Here is a 25,208-nt window from a genome sequence, read left to right as displayed (position 1 = left end):
ATACAATTATAAAAATCCAGTTCAGTTAAATATAATTTATAGAAGTGCAAGTGTGCGAGTTTTTTTTTGTGTGTGAGGATGCGTGTGTAAAAAAGTGGAGTGTGGTTTTGGTAGGTATGTGAATATGTGTGTGATTGTATATGGGTGTGAGGGTAGGTTTAAGGACAGGGTAAGTGTGTATTTGATATGAGTGAATAGAAACAATTTAAAATTATAATGTAAAAATATAAATATATTTTTTTTTATAACGAAACATAATTTTTTTCAAATAATAGTTTTTTAATTTTGGTTTTAAAAGTGAGTTTACTGCAATAAAATATGTCTATGTTATTGAAAAATAAATTATAATTACGCGTCAAGCGAATCAGAGGAGAGTTCTGAGCATAGTTGGTGCGAACTGTGGGTACATGGAAAAGAGATAGATTCGTGTGACGGGTGCGGTATCACCATATATCATTATGTGAATTATAAGGAACAAAAACATAATTAAAAAATATACGGCCCATCAACTTACCAAAGGTCCGTGGTTCGAATCCTACTCTACCCCAACTCGATTCCCATTTTCTAGCAGTGAGTTATTTACAACTCGTTAAAAATGGCCCTCAAAATTAAATATTTGGGTAAATCATAAGAACGCAAATATTTCTTTTTTTTTAAAAAAAAAAAAGGACGAAAAAGTTATGTTTTTTTTTTTAAAGGAGCAGTCAGTAGCATAGTCGAGTTTATTTATTTGTAATACCTTTTTTTTTTTCACTATTTAAAAAATATGAAAAATAACGCAAATAACATCTGAGATCCACATTTTATAAATAAAAAATTTCGCTCCCTATCCCTAATAAACGAGTTACTATTTTTAAAAAAAAGCAATTCCGTAAACCCTGATTTTAATTTAATTTAACTCTACCGCTTCCATCGCCCCTTATGTCGGATATCGTCATTCTTGAAAGACCAAAAGAGTGTTTCTTTATTCTTACTTGGTAACGCAATGCGCGGCGGTGAGCACCCACTGCGTGCCGATGAGCGCCGCGCCGCACAGGTACTGGTTGAGGGAGTTGATGAGCGCCACCTGCCAGCACCACTCACCGTGCTCGCCGTCCTCCCCGCCCACCACCCGCGCCGCGCGCGCGCTGGAGTTGCGCGCCGCCGCCAGCGCCCGCGCCGAGAGCCGCCCGGCGTCGGCGTCGGCGCCGGCGTCGCGCGAGGAGCGCGACGTGCCCTTCACCCCGCACACGTACTTGCTGTACACCGGCGGGCGCAGCGTGGTGGAGAGGCTCGGCGTCTGCTGCTCCATGACTAGTCGGAACAGAACACATTTTAGGGGTATAGAGACGAGGAGAAAGTTCATGAGACAAAAATAGTGTTCTTATCTAAAAAACCCAGCCGCTTGTGAACGATTAAAAATAGTCAAAACTAAAAAAAACATTTGAGAAACTTAATATACTATAAAATAACTAACGATTTTCACATATATTCCAAACCTACAATTTTGTACAGGATAAACATAATGATTTAATTTTACTTTATTAACTTAAGCTTTTCCTGAATGCAGGACCATTTACCATTGATGATGCCTGTAGGGAAGATGATTGGTCCGTTGAACAGCCTACCGAGAGAGGTGGATATTTTTCACGCTAGGATTACCAGTTTTAGATTCTTCCTCTCTAACTCTGATGTATCGTAATGTGTATAAGTGATTTAGTTATCTTTGTTTTTTATTGTTTTTTTTATGGATTACGTGTTTATATGTCTGTACCTTTAAATTAATGTAAAAAAGTATTTTGTTAAGCGTCCTCGGCACAGATAACCCCATTTAGGTCAAATTCTTTTTATTATTAATCATTGTTTATAATATGAAAAAAAAGATCTCTTATACATTTTAAAAATTATATGTACACGTACATTGTAATTGGCAAGTGCGCTGTAATGTAGATGTAAGTTTTAAACACATAAATAAATGTAGATACATTGCGTAATTTAGTGTACAAACCATATATTATTACGCCAATGTATTCATTTTAAAAGTGCAATTGTTTCTTACGCGTTTTTCTACTTAATTTAAAGTTGAACCAATATTTAAAACAGCAGACATTAACCAATAACTATCCACTAAATTTAACGTCGTAACAGTTGAAGAGTCTTTAAATAAATTAAAAGCCAATTTAATTTAACAGATATATTTTCATCTTCCTTACAGGAGGTCGTGTAGAGCGGAGTGGTGTAGTGGGTGGTCGCCTGCGGCGTGGGTTGGGTGGGTTGGGTGTCGTTCCTGCTGCTGGGGGGCGCGCCGTCGGAGCCCTGCTTTAGACCCATCACTTCCTGGACTCTCCACTTGGGGGCGCAGCACTGCGTGCCGGCCTTGCGACACTTGAACAGGTCCGTCATCTCTGCGTTACCTAGAAACCATTTTTGTTTTGTGTAAATAATTACACTACCTACAGCTAGCAGCTTGTGCGGAATAAGACTTCCTAAAATAAGGATTTTCATAATTCCCTTCTGCTGAATGGAGCTGCGTTATAAATACTGATTAAATTATATAATACTTTTGTAATCAAGTACCTACAAAAATCAGTTATTTTTTGAGAAACAATTAACCCATTTTCCTACAACGTCTTTCAATGAGTTCCCGGGGGAATATCTTACTGCGGATTTTTTGTTTTACTTCGTCTAAATAATTTTACTTGGTAGACCGATAACATACTACATTATTATTTCTAATTTCTGATTTTGGTAGATGTTTTCCATGCAATTTATTTTCCAAAAAAATATTTTAAAACTAGCATACAAATAGTATTTTTTTGCGTCTTCATTTGTGTTTTTCATTTCTCCATTACCTTGAACATCACAATTTGAACAAAACATGAAATTGGTTGTTTATAAACAGTTGAGAAAACGTATGAACTTAACATACGAATGCACAAAGAAATTGGCTTGCTCACAATAAAGCAGCAAATTAAATATAATGTAGCAATTTTTATACATAAAATAATTAAGGGGATGGATAAAATAAAAACAAGAGTAAAATTTAACCAACAATGTCACACATATGAAACAGGGGATTAAAAAAAGATAAGATTACCAATGAGGAGAAAAACAGAATCTCAAAACTCATTGTACAAAGGATTGAATATGAACAATGAGTTACCTGAAGAAATAAAGGAGATAGAAAAGATTGAAATATTTCAAATTAATTTGAAAAAATATGTTATTGAGAAATTTTGATAAAAAAATTGTAATGTTACTAAAAGTTTATATTAGTTAAGATTTTATGAACTAACATAATAAAGCATAAATAAAAATATAAAAATGCTAGCCATTTTATTATTTACACAAATTAGCATTTAATTTTCAGGGAACTAATTTATACAGTTTCTACCTTAAATTCGAAACATCAAATTTTAATAACAAATCAGAACCGGGATGGAGAATATTTCAGTGAAGGGATTATAGAAGTCCAGGCATTTCAGGAATGACTCCCTAGGGAGTGAAATCCAGTCTTTTTTCTATAAACATTTGGACAGACTCTAAATATTGTAATTAAATTTTAGCTTTCAGTTTCACTATCGCGTTTATACGCCGCTTTTATCGATTATAATATCTGTAGCGCAGATTTAAGGTACTGTTTTTTTTTTTTCTGTCAAATAATACTTTTGTCCACTCGTGTCTTCAATTATGTAGGCAATTTTTAATCGATTTATCGACCGAAAATTCAACTATTGACTCCTTTTCAGAAATACAAGTGTTCACAGCGCTAGAAATATGTTTATAGGTCTGCCTAGCAGCTTCGGTATTCCCAACCGACAGACCTCTCCCGATCACCGTTGGTTGCATATGTGTTCCATTTTATTCAAACACGCAACCAACAACTAAACTCATAGTATCACAAAAGGCATTTCCAATGGCAGATCGCTTTTATTTTAACTTACGGAAGCAAGTGAAGGAGAGGTAGGACACGATGCACGAGCCGGGGCACTCCTCCCTGGCGTCGGGCGGCGCGGCCGGGGTGGTGTGCGGCGGGCTGGTGGGGGCCGGGTGCGTGGGGCGCGGGCGCGGCGGGGGCGCGCGAGTGTTGTCGCAGCACACGCTGCCCCGCTTGCAGTTGGCGGTGTGCGGGATCAGCACGGAGGGGCGCTCGCAGAACGCAGCCATGATGCTCAGCAGACAGAACCCGGGGCAGCGCGGAGCGGGAGGCTAAAAACATTATATTGATTTGTTTATATGAGGATCTCCGATATGTAGGGGTGTAAAATACGCAGGTTGCTGACTTATTTCCGCTTTTAAATCACCCATACCACTTGTAAACAGTCTTCAGAGTCACCACATTATCGCCATACAGTTATTTAAATATTTCATTGGGTTTTTGGCACTTGTTTGCCACATAAAACAAAAGTTGATGTTAATGGTTGTTCAAAATCCATGATGTCACACAGACACAGTAAACACAACCTCACTTTTCTGCTCCGAAAGCCGACTGACAAGTCACAACTAGTTCAAAGTTGACACCGACTATCTCAACGGATCAGGCTATCGGAATTATTACTCAAAACTGATGTAGCATCAGTTGCTGTCGTATTTTTTTATCAGCCTCCGTAATTTCTTCAGTATATAAACAAACTCATTACTGCGTGTCTCCTGGAGGCACCTGGTGTTGTTCGCATATTTCACTTAAGAGAAACAAAGAAAAAAAAAAAATTTGCCCACCATATACGAGATTCCGGTTTTGATTCCTATTTTAAAGGGCTTTTTTACACTACTATACGTATTTGTATATACTTATAGTAGTTACCTTTTTTAAAATTTTTATTTAAAATTTTAATCTTGACCGGATCTTAAGACTGTTTATCTAAATATGGCTAAATTGGGCTGTTTTTGGCAAGCTGAAGTTTTTTTAAAAAAATAAACAAGTCCCAGCATGCTTAAAAAGACAAGTCTATGAATAGTGTATATTGCCGGTGACGACATACGGACTAAAACTCATGCCTGTGATACAGAAAAGTAGCCAGAAACCAAAATGCACGCGACGATCCATGTAATGACAGATGATCGGTAGATATCTAAGAGACCATAATAAATGAAGAAATAAGGCGCCGAACAGGAGTCGTGCAGCAAAATTGAAATGGCAGTGGGCAGGACACTCAGCGAGGCAAAATGATGGCAGGTGGACACCCAGAATAATAAAGTGGAGACCATGGGCAAACAAAAGAAGTGTTGGAAGGCCATAAAAAAGATGAGTCGATGACATTGCCTCGATAGCCGGTGATAGGAAGGAGTAGAGACGTTTGGAAAAGGTCTTTTCCAACAGAAGAAGATTCAATAAATGAACGAGGTACGCTGGGTGTAATTGATGACCAATACCGCTCGAAAACGAGCGACTCTTCCGTGTATGTGGGCACCGCCAAGGAGACTTGTATCCTCAGATGCAGTGTGCGGCGTGTGGCGGGCAAGCTGTAACCCTTTCGGTGGGGAATGATCGTGATATCAATATTTGGTATGGATCGTTGTAGGCTAAGCAACTAATTTCTCACTTGCGTGGTGGGCCGAGGGGTCGTAGAGGAAGCCGGCGGTCCTTCGCTGACCGTGTTAGTCACGCAGCAGCTGGAATCTCCCGGGCAGTCCGCGTTAGAGTCGATGTCGTCGCAGAACAGGGCGAACAGTCCCGACACGCACTCGCCGGCGCACTCCCGGGACGGGGGCGCCGCCGCCGCCGGCTGCTTGGGGCGCGGGGGCGGTGTCGTTATTTGCTAAAATTAATGTATCAATTGTATTATTTACTTAATATTTTAAATCCTCTTCAATATCAATGACCAGATTCTTTAAATATGGTAGTAAAGTGTAAAAGTACACAAAATATATATTTTTTAAATTTTATTATTTTAAAATTATAATAATTTATTAATTAATTTAAATTAATTAGATGATAACCATGTCGGGAATCGAACTCGGGACTCGGTAGGCAAATGCGCTACCATTAAACCACGAGGCTGAGTCTATAAACGAGTTGTAAATAAATCACTATATGAAACTGGAAATCAAGTTGGGGTAGAGTGGGGTTCGAATCTCGGACCTCTGATCCGTGAGTCCGCAACACTAGCCGCGGGACTACAACCCGATTCAAATAATATAGTCAAACTTAACAAAAGATATTTTAATGGTAATTTTATCAAAACAATTATTTTAATTTAGATATTACTCTCAGGTAAAAATCCTGCAAAAGGAAATCGACTGGATATTAGTCGGTCTCATGGTGTACCGGTTATTGCGTTTGCCAGGCGATCAGATCAGACAGATCGATCCACCATATTGTATTTTATCATGCCGCGGTGTGAAATGGTCCAATCATGCGATATCACGCAGCGGGCTCGCGGTTTGCACGTGTACAGCCGTCCAGTCTCCGTGAATGTAGGGTAGAGAGTTACGGTGGGAGTATTTGCTCACCACGACGGAGGTGGTGGGCCTGCGCGTGGTGGAGGGCGAGCGCGTGGCGTTGGGGGCGCGCACGTGCTTGGCGGGCACCACGAGCGTGTCGGGGGGCGTGTCCCCGTAGGCGTCCCTGGCCACGCAGCAACGCAGCCCCGCCTTGCAGAGCTCCGCCGGGGACAGGTACGCCTCGCAGTACTCCGCTATGCGGTCGGCCACGCACACCCCGGGGCAACTCTTCACTAGAAATTAAACACAAATCGGTTATCTCTCAAAATACCGTGGTAAATAATTCCTTTTCGCGCGGTGATGTAACATCGTGTTACCACAAGTAATAGACGGAATACTCCAAAGTTCAGACATTTGAAGAAAAAAAAAACATGGAAAAAAACATGTTAAATTTATTAATTATATATACGGCCTAAGCCAATTACAACAGTTACATGAAGAAACCTAATACAAGAAACTGAACAAAAAGAACATAAAAATATGTAGCAAAGACAAACAAGGGCAAAACAATAATGGTATACAAAACATTAATAAAAACGAAAGACATTAGACTTCGAGCTGAACCATGCCAATCCAACTTCATCCCACACTGTTTAGTCGCGAAGAGATCCACGAAAAGCCGGAATATCTATCCCGAAGAATTCCAAGTCATGTGATGAATAGACTAATCTACACATTCTGGACATAAAAACAAAAGTTGCTCTTAGAAGATTTTATAAATTGCAGATTTTGACTTCTGGTGACACGGTTGGGAACATGAAAAGAAATTGAGTGCAACAGAGATGGGAGATCACTTATAGCATTAAGTATTTTGAAAATGCATATAAGGTCCATCTCAGTTCTTTGTTTCTCCAATGAAGACAGATTAAGAGATTGCTCTATTTCAAAATAGGAATAATTACCCCTTTGTAATCCGATTAAATAATTCCTTTTCTATAATTTATAAAAATAAACATTGAATTTTGCCCTGTTATAGCATCTATACATCCCTCATCACTGTCAATAACTGACTGAATCTCTTTTCTCAGAAACACCGGCCACAGAACAGTGTCTCTGTCTTTTTTGTTATGAGTTCTATCTTCTTTACAAATAAACCAAAATTACAGGCCAATTATAATTTTCCATATGTGACTGTGTCCATAAACATAAACACAAGGCCAAAAAATAAAAAAAAGCGTACGCGTGAAAAGACACTCTGTAGCACACTAGTAAAAAATAACATGTGACAATAATAATGAAATAGAACATATGTTTTTTTTTGTTTACTCTGTCGTATCCGTACGGAGTAACCCCAGATCAGCCTTCCCTTATTTCTTCTTTCCAACAATAGAAAATAAACATAAAATGAAAGCATTACAAAAAAAATGGAGGATTAAACTATAATTATTTTTTGAAATTAAAGTTTTAGCATTTTTTATAGTTGTTTAGAGCGAGGAAATAAATATCGATTTCAGAAAACTACTGTAATAATAATTTAAGTTTCAGGGAAAAGATGCATTCCTATTGTTAATTGTGCTTGAAATACCAACATATTATATATTCTAGAAGAATCATCAATGATACCGTTTTCCTTTACAAAATATGCAATAACAACTTAGATTGCTCTCAACTGCTTGAGAAAATTAAAATTCGTATTCCCCAACGTACGACTCGGCTGCAACAATTATTTCATGTTGGTATTTCAAGCACGAATAATAATAAGAATGCATCTTTGCCTAGAATTTTATATAATTATAACACGTTTTTTGCTGAAATAGATATATATTTCCCCACTTTAAACAAATTTAAAGAAAATGCCTGAACCCTGATTAAAAATAATAATAATAAATAATCTAACTGTACCTACCTAACTTTTTTTTTTTGTACACTTTAATATTGTAATTATTTTCTCTTGTTTGAAAGAAGAAAGAAGGGAGGACGTATTACTCCGTATGGATCCGCCGGCGAAAGGATTTTTAAGTCCGAGTAAACAAAAAAACTTTTTCTTTTGTTTTTTTTTATTATTTCGTTATTACTGTAACATTTTGTTTATTTTTTACGTGTGGAATGATGCGGAGTGGCTATTTCAATGTACGCCTTTTTTCTTATTTTTTGACATTGTATTTAGTGATGTATAGAAAACTATAATTGGCTTATAATTTTGGTTTATTTGTAATAATTTATTTTTGTTGTAATGCCTGTTGTTTTCTTTTAATAATTAAATAAAAAAAAACAACATTTGACATTTTTTTAAAAATTTTAAAAGTAAAAAATGTCTATGGAAAAATGTCCAGTAAAAAAATTTTTTTTAAGATTGTTAATTATTTTTATTTCGCGAACCGATGACAAAAAATCCTCCACAAAATATTTAACTGCAGTTTTTTCGTATAAAAGTATATATTGATGTTCACGGCACCAAGTGCTTTTTATAAACCTATCTACAGGATTAAACGATATTTATTCGCTCGTTTATTATGTGTTCAGAAAAAAATTAACTTAATTGATAAAAGTAATTTTTATGAATATTTATTATTAGGTAATATTTTTAATTAATATTTACGAACTCTGCTATGCTAATTGCGTAAAGCAAGGCGCATCACAATGGGATACACTCAATTTAATTAAAAAACGCCGCAAGTTCAAATGTTTCGCAAATTATTTTTATAAAAAACTGAATAATATTTTTTGAGAGATACCTCCTTAGCATAATAAGTTGTGTATTTTTGTTCGATGGTGAAATCGAATTGAAACCTATTGTGTTTAGGCTTTGATTAACAATAAGATATATTAAAATGTGTTCTATTTCTTTTTTGTAAATAAGCTAATTAAATTTTTCAGTTCAATTTTTAACTCTCCCTTCTCGGTGATGTGTAGCCAGTAGACATCGCATCTAATAACTTAAATATCTCTATAAATATTTTATATGTAATATCTAAAGACCTCGTAGCTCATATCGACCTTACGAAGGTGTTAAAATTAAAGAGCTCTTCCAACCTCTCTCACAGCATGGGCTCTCTTCGTTCTAGTAACGAGAGAACCCTTTCAAAACCAATTTACCGATCTTTTTGCCTCCTCTTTCACAGAAGTAGCTGCTCGGTTGTAGAATCTACCCACTAATGCCAAAGACGCCCGGCTTGCCCCTTATTTATTCACATTTCAATCACGACCAAAATGTCACTATCTGAATATTTGAGTTTTTCTTTTCTCCTTGTTCTTTTCTTTCCATTTTTACTACCTCACCTCATCATAGTAAAGTGTAGATATTTAGTATTTTCTGTTTTTAATAATAATAAAAAAGCTTTATTTTATAGTAAAAATATTCTAATATCCCTACGATATGTTTATCACAGTGTACACCACAGATTTTCTCAAATTAAACGGTTCGGGTAGGTTGAAAGAAATTGCCTTAAGGCAATATGCCCGCCCTTATGCATATGTATATAAACTAAACTGTATGGCAAAAAGTATCTGGTTAGCACCATGCGAAGGAACTAATAAAAAGGTACTCGCAAAGTTTTGCTTTTGACCTAATAACGTTCAGCCGAAACCAAGTGAGGGTTATCACTAGGGCCCGCCCAGGGCACTGCAGATTGAACGAACACCGTGCTAGAATAATCCTTTCAATGTGATGCTTTACATCATAAAAGAAGTCTCATCCTCGGAGGGCCACTGGTTAAACCTAAGAATTTTAAAGAACTCGCTCTCTACCTAATAGCCCGATACTTTACGGATCTGGGCTTGGAGGGGGAGATTTAGCGAAATGCAAACTCTCGCCTTCCACATACTAGCCAGGCTCTTTATAGACCTGGGCCTGGAGGGCGAGAACTATTCACCGGGACCCGTCAATAAATAAAAATCACATCTTTGTGATAGACAGTTAAAACTTGAGTTTGATTTACCTACATTTATATTTGTATTAGATTTTGTTCTTCGTCATCCTTTTTTATTCGTCAACGTGTAATAATATTTGAAGGCGTAAAATCGACCATTTGATTTCAACCGTTCTGTTGTGGTTGAAAATATCATGCTTTAAATATGTGTAGGACCAGCATTAATTTATCTATTTATCAATCGATCAAATAATTTTTACTGAATTGCAGTCTTACTAGGAGAAAACCGAGTCTTTATTTAATTTTAAAAAACATCTAAAAATTTAGATCACTTTCGTCTCGATGTGAGATGGGTGCAATTAATAGTTAATTGAGGTACCCAGAGGCGGATTAGTTAGATGCATGAGGCGAAAATTTCCATATACCTACGTTTAATTTAAATTCATTCATTTGGGAGGCATTTTAATTATTAATTAGGACATCGTGGACAGTCAATATAAACAAATATGGACTGTTCAACAATGTTTTGGGTATGTCCAAATGTTTGCAGAGTAGCCGGATTTTCTTCCTAGGGAGTTATTAAGATCTAAATTTGTTGCAACAGAGAGGGAAAACATTTTTGAGAAGGGAATATGAAATTCTAGACATTTACAGGCCTTTGATCTGTCGTTGGCTGGTTTAAATGGCCACTTTACACAATGTTTAACATTAGGTAAATTGGTTTAGCCGGATGAATTTCACCTACATGATATTCTCTAACTCATATAGTGTCCATGCGGCTTGACTGTGGAATCATCTCCCATCCACCATCAAAGATGTTACTACTGTGTCTCTGTTTAAATCACGTCTGAAGAAACATCTCCTTTCTCTTCCTTAATCTCTCCTCCTTTCCTGTTTCCTTTTTCCCATTGACTATTGATTTAAGATAATTTGAACACAAATATATTTATTTATATTTTTATGAATCTTTAGCTTTTTTTTTTTTGAATATGTTTTGTAACTTGAATTATAAAACTTTTATTTTGTCGGTTGGTTGGAAGATATTGCCATTTGGCAATAAACCCGGCAATGTAAAATTAACATTAGATACAAAAAGTTTAAAAAATAAATAAATAAAGGTTTCAGCTCTTTTACTTCCCAAAGTCAACAGATGGAAGAGTTGAGGAAATGTGGATTTTAAAACATAGTCAGAATGGTGATTGTTACACAGTCAGTGTGTAAACTGCCACTGAAACCAGCCAACGACAGGTCATAAGCCCTGTAAATGCTTAGAATTCAATATTTCCTTCTCAAAAATGTTTTCCCTCTCTGTTGCAACAAATTTAGAAATAGCGACTGCTTCATATTGGGGCTTATAAATAAAAAATCTATTTGTGAATTTAACGTTATTTATTGTGTAATCAGATAATGGGTAGAATTCCATATTAAAATTTGATAAGGTATCTAAAATAAAACACATTAAAAAAAATATATATGTGAAGCATTTCGTCTTGTTAGGACATTATCAACCTCGATACGAGTTTTATAATATCCTAACAAGAATCCAATAAATGTGTTTTATTTTGGATACCTTACCAAATTTTATATTTACGTTGTTAACTTTTTTCTCGTCTTAGATAAGTTTTCTATTTTTTTTGTGCCTTGTATGTTTTTTATAAACTTATTTGAATGTCAATATTTTAAGTATGCCCAAATGATTGTAGAAACGGCTGGATTTTATTCTCCTGGGAATGATTAAGATTTAAATTTATTGCATCAGAGAGAGGGCAATGTGTACGTCTGGAAGCTGAACATTCTCAAAATTCAACTTACGGGCACAAAATGTCTTCAGGCTTTGCTTATTAGGTGAAATACTTCAGCCAGATGAATCTCGCTGCATATTTAAATATATTAGCTCTTTTCCTTGACAAGATGTTTAAACGTAGGTTAAATGGTGAATATTATACAGTGTGCCCACTTAAACCAGCCAAGGACAGGTCATCTTTCTTATAATATTGTTATTGTACTTGAAATAATTAAATTAGTTTATTGATAACCTTAGCATGTAATACACTATAAAAACTTCACTAGTCCATTAGAATTAAATCTAATTTTGAATACTCTAAAACTATAAAAGTGTACTTTTTATTTTCTGAATAAAATTTCTAGATCTCGATATTTTCTTCCCAAAAATGTATTTTTTCTCTGCAGTCAACTTGATTATTTTTAGCAAATAAAAAGCGTATTTTTTTCTAATACTATACTACTATAATAATCCTTTCATCATCTGAATATCCGTATCTATTGTTTCATAAGTAATTTATTAAACGTTCAGATGATGTGAAAAAAACATTTACTTTAAAATTTACGAATTATTAATGCTAAAAATACCCATTTTTATTAATGTACAATTAAATATTGTTTTTTTTCGATTATTTTATGCACGATTCGTTCAACTCTATCAATATTCATTAAAAATCTTTCCTCTTATGGTAACACGATTAAAACCACTAATCTTGCTCTGGATTGGGTATCATTATCATGAATCTAATTTGCAAATTTATTGGAGCCTCGCGAGTAATTATTTATCTAGAACGCAGATCTACGGCTGGTCAGGTGGTTCAAACACTGAATGAAAATTTCACCAATCAACCTACCTGCTTCTAATAATAATGGCGACTTCTTCCGCGAGTCCGGAAACACTTTCTTTGTAGATTTATTTATGTAAATCATTATTTTGCTAAAACTTTAAATAAATTTAATAAATATTGATTGTACGTATTTCGTAAATGCGTTTGTCTTCCCGTAGAAAGATTTGATTTCATTTTTCCATCAGTTAACAAACTTAAATTCAATGTTTTATTATTATTATTATTTGTTTTAGTCAGGCAGCCTTTGCTGATGCGCTGGTGGACAGCTTTTTGTTCGCGTTCTTTCTTCAAAAAAGCATCCAAACGATTTTTGAACTGGTTGACCGAAATGGAATGGACAACTAGACTTGACAATTTATTCCAGTCTGAAACTACCCTGCTGCCCTGCTGTCCTGCTGCCCTGCTGGAAAGGAAGTTTTTCTTGGGATTGAGGTAGAATTGGGGACGATAGAGCCAGTTTAATTCCAGTTATGACCCCGTAAATTTGTGCTGGGATTTAATTGATCCATCTCATGAAGTGGGCAGTCATAGTAATTATTGAGTATCTTATAAGTTTTAATCAAGTCCCCTCTCTTCCGTCGTTCTTCCGATGATGTAAGTCGTAGTGCTTTTAATCTACCGTGATAAGGCATCCTTTTTGATTAATTTGGGGATTTTCGTAGCACATCTTTGGACTTTTTCCAATAACTCGATGTCTTTAGTAAATTAGGGACTCCATACTTGATATCCATATTCCAATAAATATATTATAGGAGCAAACATTCATTAACATTTTCTAGTATACTCACAAACAGGCCATGCCTTTGTGGAATTTTTTTACTATTAATATGTATTTTATTGCTTTGTATTTTATTGATGAGTTATCCATTATTTTTTAATACTCTGTTACCTCTTATGTTTATTGTAAAAAAAATAATTAAATAATAAATACAATAAAATAAAAAAGGTGTATTTTATAGTTCTGACAATCGACATTTGTCGCAAAAGAAGATTTTTATTGATTTGATATGGATTGCCCCATTTTTTTTTCTTCCTGCGTCTTGCTAGGTCACCTCAACGCTGACTATCACTCTGAAATTAGCATCTCTGTCCTGAATTCTGCATCTTCTCTACTCCCTAGCCAATGATTTAATTGGAGATTTTTCATTTGTTCATATCCATCAAACCCACATTTCAAAAGCTTTCACGACACTTACTTTGAGGGTCCATAATTCAACTCCATATAAGAGTACAGACCACACATATTTGTTTATTTATTTAAACACTTTATATACATACACAGTTCACATACATACGCATAAGGTCGGGCATATTTCCTTAAGGCAATTTTTTCTTACCTACCCAAACCGTTCAATTTGAGAAAATCGTGCGTGAACATATTGTTGGTCTATTACAATATGTTCAACATAGAAAAAATAATTTATTAACATATACATTTTTTAAGAAATAAAAATTAACAAATATCTACACTTTACTATGAAGAGAGGAGGGGCAAAGAGGGAAGGGAAGAGGGAGGAGAACAGAAATACTAAAAAAATAGGAAGTGACATTTCCTGCGTGGAATAAATATAAATAAAGAAGGAGGCGTCTCAGACATTAGTGGGTAGATTATTCCACAGTCGAGCAGCTACTAAAAATTACAGCCGTGAATGGGAATTAAAAGGGTTCTCTCGTTACTTGAACAAAGATTTAGCCCATGCTGTGATAGAGGTTGGAAGAGCTCATTGCATCTGACCATTCTCTGACGCTGTTTCAAATTAAGATCGTCATCGCAGAAAATCCACGTGGATCTGATGGTGACCCCCAGTGAGGAATTCCCTCAAAAAGGAATAAAATTGTTATCTTAGGAAAAAAATGGAGCATTTAATTGAACGGCCAAATTTCTCAAAAACGTATGAAAAAAATAGGTAAAATAAACGTCTTTGAAACGTCAGAGAATTTTTATTTATTTTATTTTATTTTATTTATTTCGAATACAAACAGATGTACTGGTTAAATTAATAAAAAAATTAAATAAATAAAATGTTTACATAGTAGGGTCTGCCATACAATTATATGTATTCACTATATAATACTGTAATAAAGCGAAGACGGCTTAACGTTTTAACTATATAAATTATAAATGTACTTTATATTAAAATAAGATAAATATGGATAAAACAAGGAGATAGTGGGAAGGAAAAGAAGGAAATTGATAAGGAGTGGTAAAGGATAATTAAAGGAAAGTAAGCGTGGAAAATTGCATTTGATTTAATGATTAAATGAATTATGAATACAGAGCAAGAAAAGAAACAAAACGTCTATTCTCTGTTATTCTGAATCAAGCCCATTAATTCTCTTCTGTACATATTGTATGGAGTATTTAATATTTCAAGACCATTAATTTTTTTGTTGAATGCTTCATATATACGAGGGATCGTAGAATGTTTCCGATGATTAGTTTTAATTTTACGGGGACACAGTAAGCAAGTAGATTAATGAGTTCTGGGGAATCTCATTTATAATTCACATATTTTGTTGTGAAAAATAACCAATTATATCTATTATATAGCGCTGTTATGTGTTGTGATAGATCACCGGTTTCTGAAAGCCATTTTTTTCAACGTTTAGTGTATTTTTCGCTACGGGGCTCTACTTTTAAATGTCAACAGAACTCACCGACGAGAGCTTGTGACTTGTGACGTCACGGGCAGAGTAGTTTCAAAATTTAAAAAAAATACGATACACAAAAATATATTTTTTAAATTTGGCATGGTTTAATAGTCTATTTAAAAATTTATAAAAACCATTGTACTTCTTCATTATTTCATACGCAACGTGACATTTAAAATTACGCGAGACAAGCGCATGCGCAAATGATACGAAAAATATATTTTGCCGCGCTTTAGAATGGAGAAATGAGGGCATTGGAAGCAAATAGCAAACTGTCGTTTTAGTGTTTTCGAGAAAAATAACAAAAACTGCTACACTAATGCCAAAGAGAGTCTTCATGTTAGAAATGTTATTTTCACTGAACTTAAACTTTAAGATAATAATAAATTAGCTTTAATAGAAAAACGAATTCAAAAAACTTTCTTAATGTTTGTATCGCACGGCCATTTTGAAAAATTAAATCTCAAGCCAGTCATTGGTCAAATAAATGGCTGATGGATATTGCTATGTTTGCTTCCAAACACTATTTTCAAACCATCAAAAGTATGATTTTAAACCACATTTGCAACTCAACTCATGATTTTTATAAAAATAAAGTGGATAAAAAACATAATAACATCATAACCAAAGAAAATATTTTTTTTGGGGTTGCTATCTTTGCTTCCAATGCCCTCAAATATTTGCCATATCAAACGGAATCCTCAATTTGAAGATGGTGAATCTATTCAATACGATATCTTTTCACTTGCTAAACGTTGTACGTATTCTATAGTATATGTTTGTATGGTAAAAGTATGGCTTGTCCTGGCTGGCCTAGTGTGGGGCCGCCAATGCTAACCTAAGTATTACCACTGTCTTTCTTGTTGGCCTGCTTGGTAGGGGTCTGCTTGTCGGCGGGGGAGGGGGCCGGGGGCTCCTCCGTGGTGCTGCTGGTGCTCGGGGGCTCGGTGACTTTAGGCGCCGGAGGGGGGCGCCGGCTCGTCGTCTCATTCCCTACAAAAAAAAAAATTAGTCAACAAATCTACAATAATATTTGCAGAAATTGATTTTAGAAGTTGATTGTTCAATGATTTTATACCAAAGCAGACTAAAGGACTTAATTACATAGCTGGATATTTACGAAACAGAATATACGAGGTTGAGAAAAGGCAGGTAATTATAAAAAAACAATACCAGAATTAAAATAAGAGAGTTAAATTTAATGCAAAGTAATTCTGTTTAGATCATATTTTTAATTGAATCGGCATTCACTTCGTAACACTTCATTATAAATTATTATGAAAATAAAACTTTGTTATCAGTGTTACACAATTTTATTCTTTTACAAGAACACAACTATAGTTTCGGGAGAGCACTCCTCCCATCGACGGGTGATATAAAACTAATATAATAAACACAGAATATTGTTCACAATGTCATCGAATCTAAACAAAAAATAAACAGATTAATCAGTGAAACTTAGAGCAGGGGGTTTTTATTCTTATCTAAGGTGTTGGCATATGAATGGATGGTTATCTTAAGTACAGATATGAGAACATGGACAAAACATTAAGTCGAATTTATTTCTTAAAATTTAGCACATAAGTGGAAGTTGCAATAAGTAAGTCTAAGATTTAATGTGTGGGAAGACATCGCTCGGCTAAGAGAGTGTTAACAGACGCGGGTCTGAGAGATTTAGAAATTATAGAAATTCACAAAAATTTAAATTCTGAAAACAATCTAATTAATAATCACACATTCAACCACCCCTCGCCTTTATTGACTATGTTCCCTTTGCGACCACCCTCACCGCACTCACCCTCTCAGACCCGCGTCTGTTAACACTCTCTTAGCCGAGCGATGTCTTCCCACACATTAAATCTTAGACTTACTTATTGCAACTTCCACTTATGTGCTAAATTTTAAGAAATAAATTCGACTTAATGTTTTGTCCATGTTCTCATATCTGTACTTAAGATAACCATCCATTCATATGCCAACACCTTAGATAAGAATAAAAACCCCCTGCTCTAAGTTTCACTGATTAATCTGTTTATTTTTTGTTTAGATTCGATGACATTGTGAACAATATTCTGTGTTTATTATATTAGTTTTATATCACCCGTCGATGGGAGGAGTGCTCTCCCGAAACTATAGTTGTGTTCTTGTAAAAGAATAAAATTGTGTAACACTGATAACAAAGTTTTATTTTCATAATAATCTGTTTAGATCAGTTCAGGTCATATTAGTTCAACAATGTTTTGAGTACGTCCGAACGTTTGCAGACAGGCAGGATTTTCTCTCTAGGGAGTCAATCCGATCTAAATTTGTTGCAACAAAGGGAAAACATTTTTGAGAAGGGAATATGGAAGTCTAGTCTTTTACAGGGCTTATGACTTGTCGTTTGGCCAGGCGGTTGGTATGAGCATCAGCCCACATGATAAAGGTTTCAGCTTCTTTACTTCACAAAAAGTCAACAGACGGAAGAGTTGAGGACATTTGGATGTTTCAATATATTTTCAGTACAAAATTTTGACCAATCTCTTTTTTTGATTAGTCTGTTTTTTGGTCGGCTGGAAGATATTGCTTTTAGCAATAAGTCCGCCAAAGTACTTATTCTTTGTACTTGAAGTTTAAAATAAATAAATAAACAAAGGCAGAATGTGAATGTGAATGTTACAAAGTGTGTAAACAGTGTATGTAGCGTGTAAACCAGCCAATGACGGGTCATAATCCATGTAAATGCCAAGACATCCATAACCCCTTCTCAAAAAGGTTTTCGCTCTGTTGCAATAAATTTAGATCATATTAATTCAGTTTTTTTCAGCACGGTTGTTTTCAGTTTTGATCAGTTTATTTCAGCTGAGTCGTGTTTACTTCGGTTCAGTTGAGTTCAGATAATTTCATAAGTCAGTAGGGATATTTAAGTATACTTAGATTGGTTCAATTTCTTTTAAAAATCACCGGTAATTTAGGTGAGGTTCGATTCGACGTATTTATCTCTAAAAACCCCCCGTGCTTTGAGCAAGCCGCTTGCCAGGGGCCGCTAACTTTTTATTTAACTTAAGTTGTTATTGGGAATGTGATCAGTTTAGTTTGATACGTCATGTTTTGCTGTTAAGAAGTGTCCAGATAGACGGGTGGCGGCGGGTTACCTGGCGCAGAGTCCACGCAGCACTTCATGTTGGGGTTGGGGCACTGCACGTCCTCCAGCACGTCGTAGCAGATGAGGGTGGCCAGCGCGTGCACGCACATGCCCGGGCAGTCCTTGGCGTCCAGCGTCGAGTCCAGGGTGTCCAGCAGACCTGTGGCGAAACGTTACATTACTACCTCGACATTATGGCATATACCAGGATTCATTATTCTTGTCGAGACTTTAAAGTTAAGCTCGGCAGCGGTTCCTTGGAAGTGTTGCGGAACAAGAAACAGAAATTCAAACGCCGCTAAGTCACGAGTTAATTCTCATTTCATATTACTGATTTATTTACAAGTCGTTCAAATGGTCCCAAACGTAAACATTTAAGAAATCAGAAAAATGCAATTAAAAAAGTTGTTAATATTGCCCGAGAGATTGGTTGTCTTTTACAAAAAACCCTATCTTTAACGATTTTCTCTGAATTAATAAACTGTCCAGAGAAAATCGAAGTCTGTATTAAATGCTACAGCGAGACTTATTTTCAGAATATCTAAGTTCAGTCATAACACTCCACTACTTCGGGAATTACACTGGCTACGTTTTCCACAGAGGGTGGAATACAAACTCTGTTGGCTTATGTATAAATCACCGCACAACTCTACTCTGGAATATCTAAGGGAACTATGCATTCCAGATGCACTAACTGACAGGCTTCTTGCGCTTAGATCAGCTACGTCTCGGCGAGAGAAAAAGTTATTACACCTCTACGCAAAGAGCGCACTAAATTTAGTGCACGCGCATTTGCGGTCGCAGGCCCTACGGCATGGAATGCTCTCCCAGCAGAGGTGCGAGGCCCGGAGAGTGGAGTGATGTTTCGAAAAAAACTTAAAACCCACTTGTTCTCTAAATCATTTGAATAAGTCCGTAGCATGTGATAACAAAATAAGTAGTTTCAATACAATTACAAATTTAAAAGCTTCAATTAAATTGATTTATCTATACAATCACGATGTAAAGCGCCCCTGAGGTTATTTTATTACGAAAATGGCGCTATATACGAGTAAGTTATCTATAACAATAATAATAACAAATAATAATTTTGATTCGTAAATTAAAACAATATTATAAGTATAATAGTCTAATATACTTATAATATTGTATAAGTATAATAGTAACCGCGTATAAAACTGAAATCACCTAACCCATAAATAAGTACGTTTTGGCCATTAGTTACTCTGTAGACATCGCTAAGGACGCAACTGCTGATTTAAATTCAATTACGCCATGTTGTGTCGTTTTCCAGTGTCAAAATACTGCTGGGATTAAATGGGGATTGGGTGAGATCACATTTCATGTGTAAGTAGCAAATTCATGAATAATAATGTTTAAGAATTCGATTATTTTACCAAACAGGTTGGACATTTTTTTAAGTATTGTCAGAGTAGTCGAACTTTTTACCCGGCTTTTTATTAATAAGCCTTAGTTTAATATTAAACGTAAATTGACTTAATAACCAAATTATTATTTTATGTTTTTTTTTTACGTTTGCCTGGGCAACTTTTACTGGTAAAAGTACGTGTTTTTTTTTATAATCCAGTTAGTAAAATATTTTTTGTGGTATAACATAACACAAAATTAACTTTCATTTCTGTTCTGATAATAATTGTTCGCGGTCTGGCAACATTACGCGGCCACTTCACGCATGCGCGGAGGCAGAATGTCAGATTTTTAGATATAGTGCGATGGATGCAAACTTTTTTCTATGCGCCTTCTGGTAAATTATAATTCTATTACAAGTTTAGTTGACATTTTTAAAATATGTGTTTTGCTTTGGCTTTGACTTAAAAAGCTTTTTAAAAAATTATTTTCCAAAAAAAAATGCACAAAAAATTTCAAAAAATATTGAAGATAGATTTCACTTGAAATACTATAACATTTCGTATTATATTGCTACAATATTGCGCTAACTACAGAGCTAAGGGGCTGACCAAATCCGAGTGGGTATATGACGCGATGCGCTTAGTTGCATAGATTTTTTAAAACACAAGTTGTAGAATAGATCTAATGAGCCACTTAAACCAGCCAATGACAGCCTTGTAAATGCCTAGACATCCATAACCCATCTCAAAAATGATTTACCTCTCTGTTGCACCAAAGTTAGATCTAAATAACTCCCTAAATAAGGAAGGAAATCCATGTAGTCTGCAAACATTTGGACATACTCAAAACATTATTGTTTTAGAAGTATAAATTAGAAAATAGTTTTAAGGCGTTGCTTAGCAGGTGAATTGGTTCAGCCGGATGAATCTTATCATCATCATTCCCTTTCCACACCTAATGGTGCATAGGGCACTGCATTGTTACAGCAATCGCAGCGTATCTTGATATTTTTTTTTCTTACATAGAGGTAAGATTATCAGTTTTACGCTTCAGGTACCAGTCCAAGGACTATGAAATATTCTAGTGTGAAAACACCCCGATGAATCTCACCCACATGATAAATGTTTCAGCCCTTTTACTTCACAAAAGTCGACAGATGGAAGAGTTGAGGAAATATAGATGTTTAAACATGGCAGAATGATGGATATTACTCAGTGTGTAAAGTGGATACTTAAAACAGCCAATGACAGGTTATAAGCCCTGTAAATGCCTAGACTTCCATATTTCCCTCACAAAAATGTTTTCCCTCTCTGTTGCAACAAAGTTAGATCAAATGAGTGCTTGATAATGTACGAAGCATCGTAATATCCAGTTACGAAAAAATGCAATAACAGTTTTAACTGATAACCAAAATATTATTACATGTTTTTGAAAACAATAGTTTACCATTCTGCGCCGACGGGTCAAGAGGTTGATGAAATATCTAAATCCATTGTATGTTAAGAAAAAAAAATATGTGTTCTTTCTCATTATTAATGTTATATTTTCTTTTTTTACAAGTGGAATTATACGGAGTGGCTATTCACGGGTACGCTTTTTTATATATATTTTTTTGTATTGTATTTTCTTATATGTAGAAAACCATAATTAGTCTATAATTGCAAATATTGTATTTTTTTGTTACAATGGCTGTTGTTTTCTTTTATTAAATAAAATGAAAATAATAAAAATGGCGAATGTCATAAATTTTTTTAGTAAACATGACGCTGTTTGAGAGTGGCTACGCTTAAATAAGTGTAAGTGTGTTATTCAGCCAATTTGGATAGAAATACTGCAGAACTCATAAATAAATCTATGATTATTCCTTATTTTATAGATTACTGTTCTACAGTATTATTTTCAGACAATGATGGAAATTTAAACAAATTAGACGTACTTCAAAACAGAGCCATGTGAATATGGTTATTTTACATTTTCTTATTAATATTGTTACTAAACAAGCGAAAAAATGACTGTGCCATCGGTATTAATATTTTTTCGTGCAACTTCGGATAAATTTTCTACGAAAGTTTAAAATAGGCATAATTTGAATTACCCGAAAACGAGACGTTCCGCGCTCTGTGGGACAAACGACACGTATGACGTTTTGACGCCAAACTTTTGGAAGCTCAGTCGGTGGTCGTAACGCGTGACGTCAAAATGACGTGTGCCAACTGCTAGAGTTTATTCATGTGATTATTTTTAAACCCAAAAATTATAAATGATATTTCTAACGTCATTCCTGATTTTTGAAAAAACCCTATTGTGCTTTAGCATAGGTAGATATTATAACATATAAAAATGCGAGAAGAACTCAATCAGATACAAATAAAAAAGTGACTTAAATAATATAATACGCTTGCTTTTGTATTTAACAATCGAATGCCCAGATACTTCATCAATCTTCTTCTTCTTCTTCAGCCTTCTGTCTTCCACTGCTGAGAGTGCTGGGTATGGGCCTCTTCCATATCCTTCCATTTCTTTCGGTCGGTTGCTGCTTACAGCCAATTTTTACCCTCCACAACGGCTATGTCGTCGGAACATCTTTTTTGAGATCTTCCGACTCCTTACTTATTCTCCCAAGGTCTCCATCTCAACATTTTAGGGGTCCATCTTGCGGGGTCTTGTCTCGCAACATGCCCAGCCCATTGCCACTTCAGTCCTGCTACGTGACCCGTGTGATCAGCTATTCTGGTTCTGTTCCTAATTTCCTCAATTCCTATCCTGTCTCTTCGGCTTATACCGAGCATGGATCTTTCCATGGATCGCTGTGTGCATTTGAGCTTTTCTACATTTCTTTTTGTGAGGGTTATCGTCTCTAATGCATATACAGCCACTGGCAGTGCACATGATTCATATGTTTTCCTTTTCAGGCAAATCGGAACCTCGTCAATAAGATAGTGTAAACAAAAACAAGGATATAATAAAGCTGTCATTTAAGAAAAATCAGAATTCTAAAACTGCATGTTTTTTTGTTAGTGTGCCGTATTTAAAAAATGTTATTTTGTCGAATTTTACATATCAATATATTTCACTGGATTTTAATACGTTTCTATCAGTTTTTACCTTCTCGCACTTTTTTCTATATATTTTTTTCAATTTCATACGCTAAAACAGTTAGATTTTTTTAGTTCCATCATTTTTGTAAGATTATCATATTTTTAAATATTATTTCATCTTATTTCCATATTCAAATAATCTCTAGACATTACGAAGACTGGATATGCTGTTGTGGGGACCAGAGACTGAGAGACGAGGATGTGTTGTTGTCTATGGCTGCAGTGCCCAATGGACCTACATAAGGGCACACGTCACTCGCCCTTTTCTGTCTTCACCAGCATTCAAATTCACTTTAAAGTATTCTTTGTTTAATTTCTGTATTTTCGTGTGTAATAAACCAAAAATCGTAAATAACTTAAAATATTTAATTTATTTATTTCTTGAGGTTAAATCCGTTAAATCCGTTAAATCCGTTAAATTCATGAAATACATTCAATCATATGATTTATATGAACTAACAAATAGCTACTATCTAGTAGAGTATAATAAAATAACTCTACACTGTGTTATATTAAAATAAATAAATGCTGCCTACCTTAGAACAGGTATTTATCATACCCATTGAGGATAGACGAAAAAATACTAAAATAATAGTGTACAAAACTTTGACTAAACCAATCCAGGAATATGTACCCGAAACCTGGGTTATGACAAAAAGTATTTAGAGAACCATCGCAGCTTTCGAAAGAAGAGTCCTCAATCTATGGCCCTGTGAGAGAAAACAACCATCGGCGTCATCGCTACAAAAGAGAGCTATACGAAATCCACCGAGCGCCCGATGTAATCAACTCCATCAAGGTGGGACGCGCGAGGTGGGCTGGCCATTTAATTATAATGGACGACGAAAACCCCATAAAACGCCTAACTCTCTCTGTGCCATAAGGACGACAAAGGCCAGGAAGGCACAAAATGCGATAGATGGACTGCATCAGCGCAGATATGACAATGTTGGAAGTGATGATCTGGAGAGGAAGGGCAACCGACCGGCAAGAGTGGAGGAGACTCCTAGATTCAGCCAAGGCCCACCCAGGTCTGTCGTGCTTATGATGATTGAGGATAGACAGTATCTAATATGTTTGCTTACAATTTAATTTTAATTGAATTTGACATGACTCTAATTTGACTTAATTGTACCCTTTTTCACTGTTTTGCTAACATAACGTATTACGTTATTTACTATAATTAACGTCGATTTTTGGCACTGAACTGAACTGATATAAAGGTTAAAAAATATATGATGAGATGCCTGAATGTATAAATAATAAAAAGAGCTTTAAAGAATTGACAAAAAAATAAATGGTTTGCTGTAAGATGATATATTATCATGTGTGCATGTTAATGTAGTGAGTTCTCTGAAAAAGTCGGTAAGTGGTTTTATACTAATATTAAACGAACATTAGTTAAAACAGATTTTCATGTTTATTTATTGTACACACCGTTCTTTTTTCTCAGTATAATTTGTATTTGGCGTTAATGTATTACAAACCTTAAAGTAATAACCTAATTCAGTCGCCCATACCGGATAACACCATTGTATGATTATTGACCACGAAGTAAGCTACAGATTACAGCAATAAAATGAGACGTAGGTTATGGGTTGAAAATTTCAAGCGCTAACCGAAACTGTCCGTTACACGTTTGTTGTTAAACTAAAACCCAAACTAAAACCAAACCGGAAATTCAGAAGGCTTAAGGGCTTCTCTAGAGAATTATTGCTGACTTGTTACAGTTTCAAATTTAAAAAAATTATAATTTGTAAATTTTATTGAAATTCGTATTTTATTAATGTTTACATGTATATATAAGATGTATTTTATATTAATTAATTAATTTTAATCGATAAAATAAATAACACAACTTTGTTTTTTACCACTTTTTATCTTACCGTCTACAAACATTTAGAAAAACTAAAATATTGTAGCAAAAATAGTACTTTAAATGTAAAATTACATTTTAATAATTTATGCTGTTAAATTTATTAAAACACGTATTTCATTAGTGTTTACATGAACGAGGAAAAACGAGAAAGGCATGGCACAATCAAGTCCATCAAATACTTGAAGATGGACATAGGTAGGAACAATCGGCTTGCGTGCATGA

The 25,208-nt window shown here is 35.1% G+C and overlaps 1 protein-coding gene across 2 annotated transcripts in view; it reads right to left on the bottom strand.

The window, feature by feature from the left end:
- mas (trypsin-like serine protease domain-containing protein masquerade) overlaps nt 1–25,208 on the bottom strand; it is a 51,881-nt gene that overhangs the window by 7,221 nt on the left and 19,452 nt on the right. Inside the window, exons 2-8 of one of the 2 annotated variants that reach the window (XM_088243544.1) lie at nt 18,649–18,798; nt 16,364–16,507; nt 6,433–6,656; nt 5,523–5,738; nt 3,924–4,188; nt 2,193–2,393; nt 975–1,293 (exon numbers count right to left, since the gene is read on the bottom strand). In XM_088243544.1, coding sequence (XP_088099670.1) covers nt 975–1,293; nt 2,193–2,393; nt 3,924–4,188; nt 5,523–5,738; nt 6,433–6,656; nt 16,364–16,507; nt 18,649–18,798 — 1,519 coding nt within the window. The remainder of the gene's footprint in view (nt 1–974; nt 1,294–2,192; nt 2,394–3,923; nt 4,189–5,522; nt 5,739–6,432; nt 6,657–16,363; nt 16,508–18,648; nt 18,799–25,208) is intronic. The other variant, XR_015825552.1, reaches the window with a different exon arrangement.

The sequence above is a fragment of the Micrasema longulum genome, unplaced genomic scaffold (genome assembly GCF_059751315.1).
Source record: "Micrasema longulum isolate JH-2025_06_02 unplaced genomic scaffold, ASM5975131v1 h1tg000215l, whole genome shotgun sequence".
NCBI lineage: Eukaryota > Metazoa > Arthropoda > Insecta > Trichoptera > Brachycentridae > Micrasema > Micrasema longulum.
The sequence above is the reverse complement of the archived record's forward strand: the minus strand, read 5'-3'. Positions and strand labels throughout refer to the sequence as shown.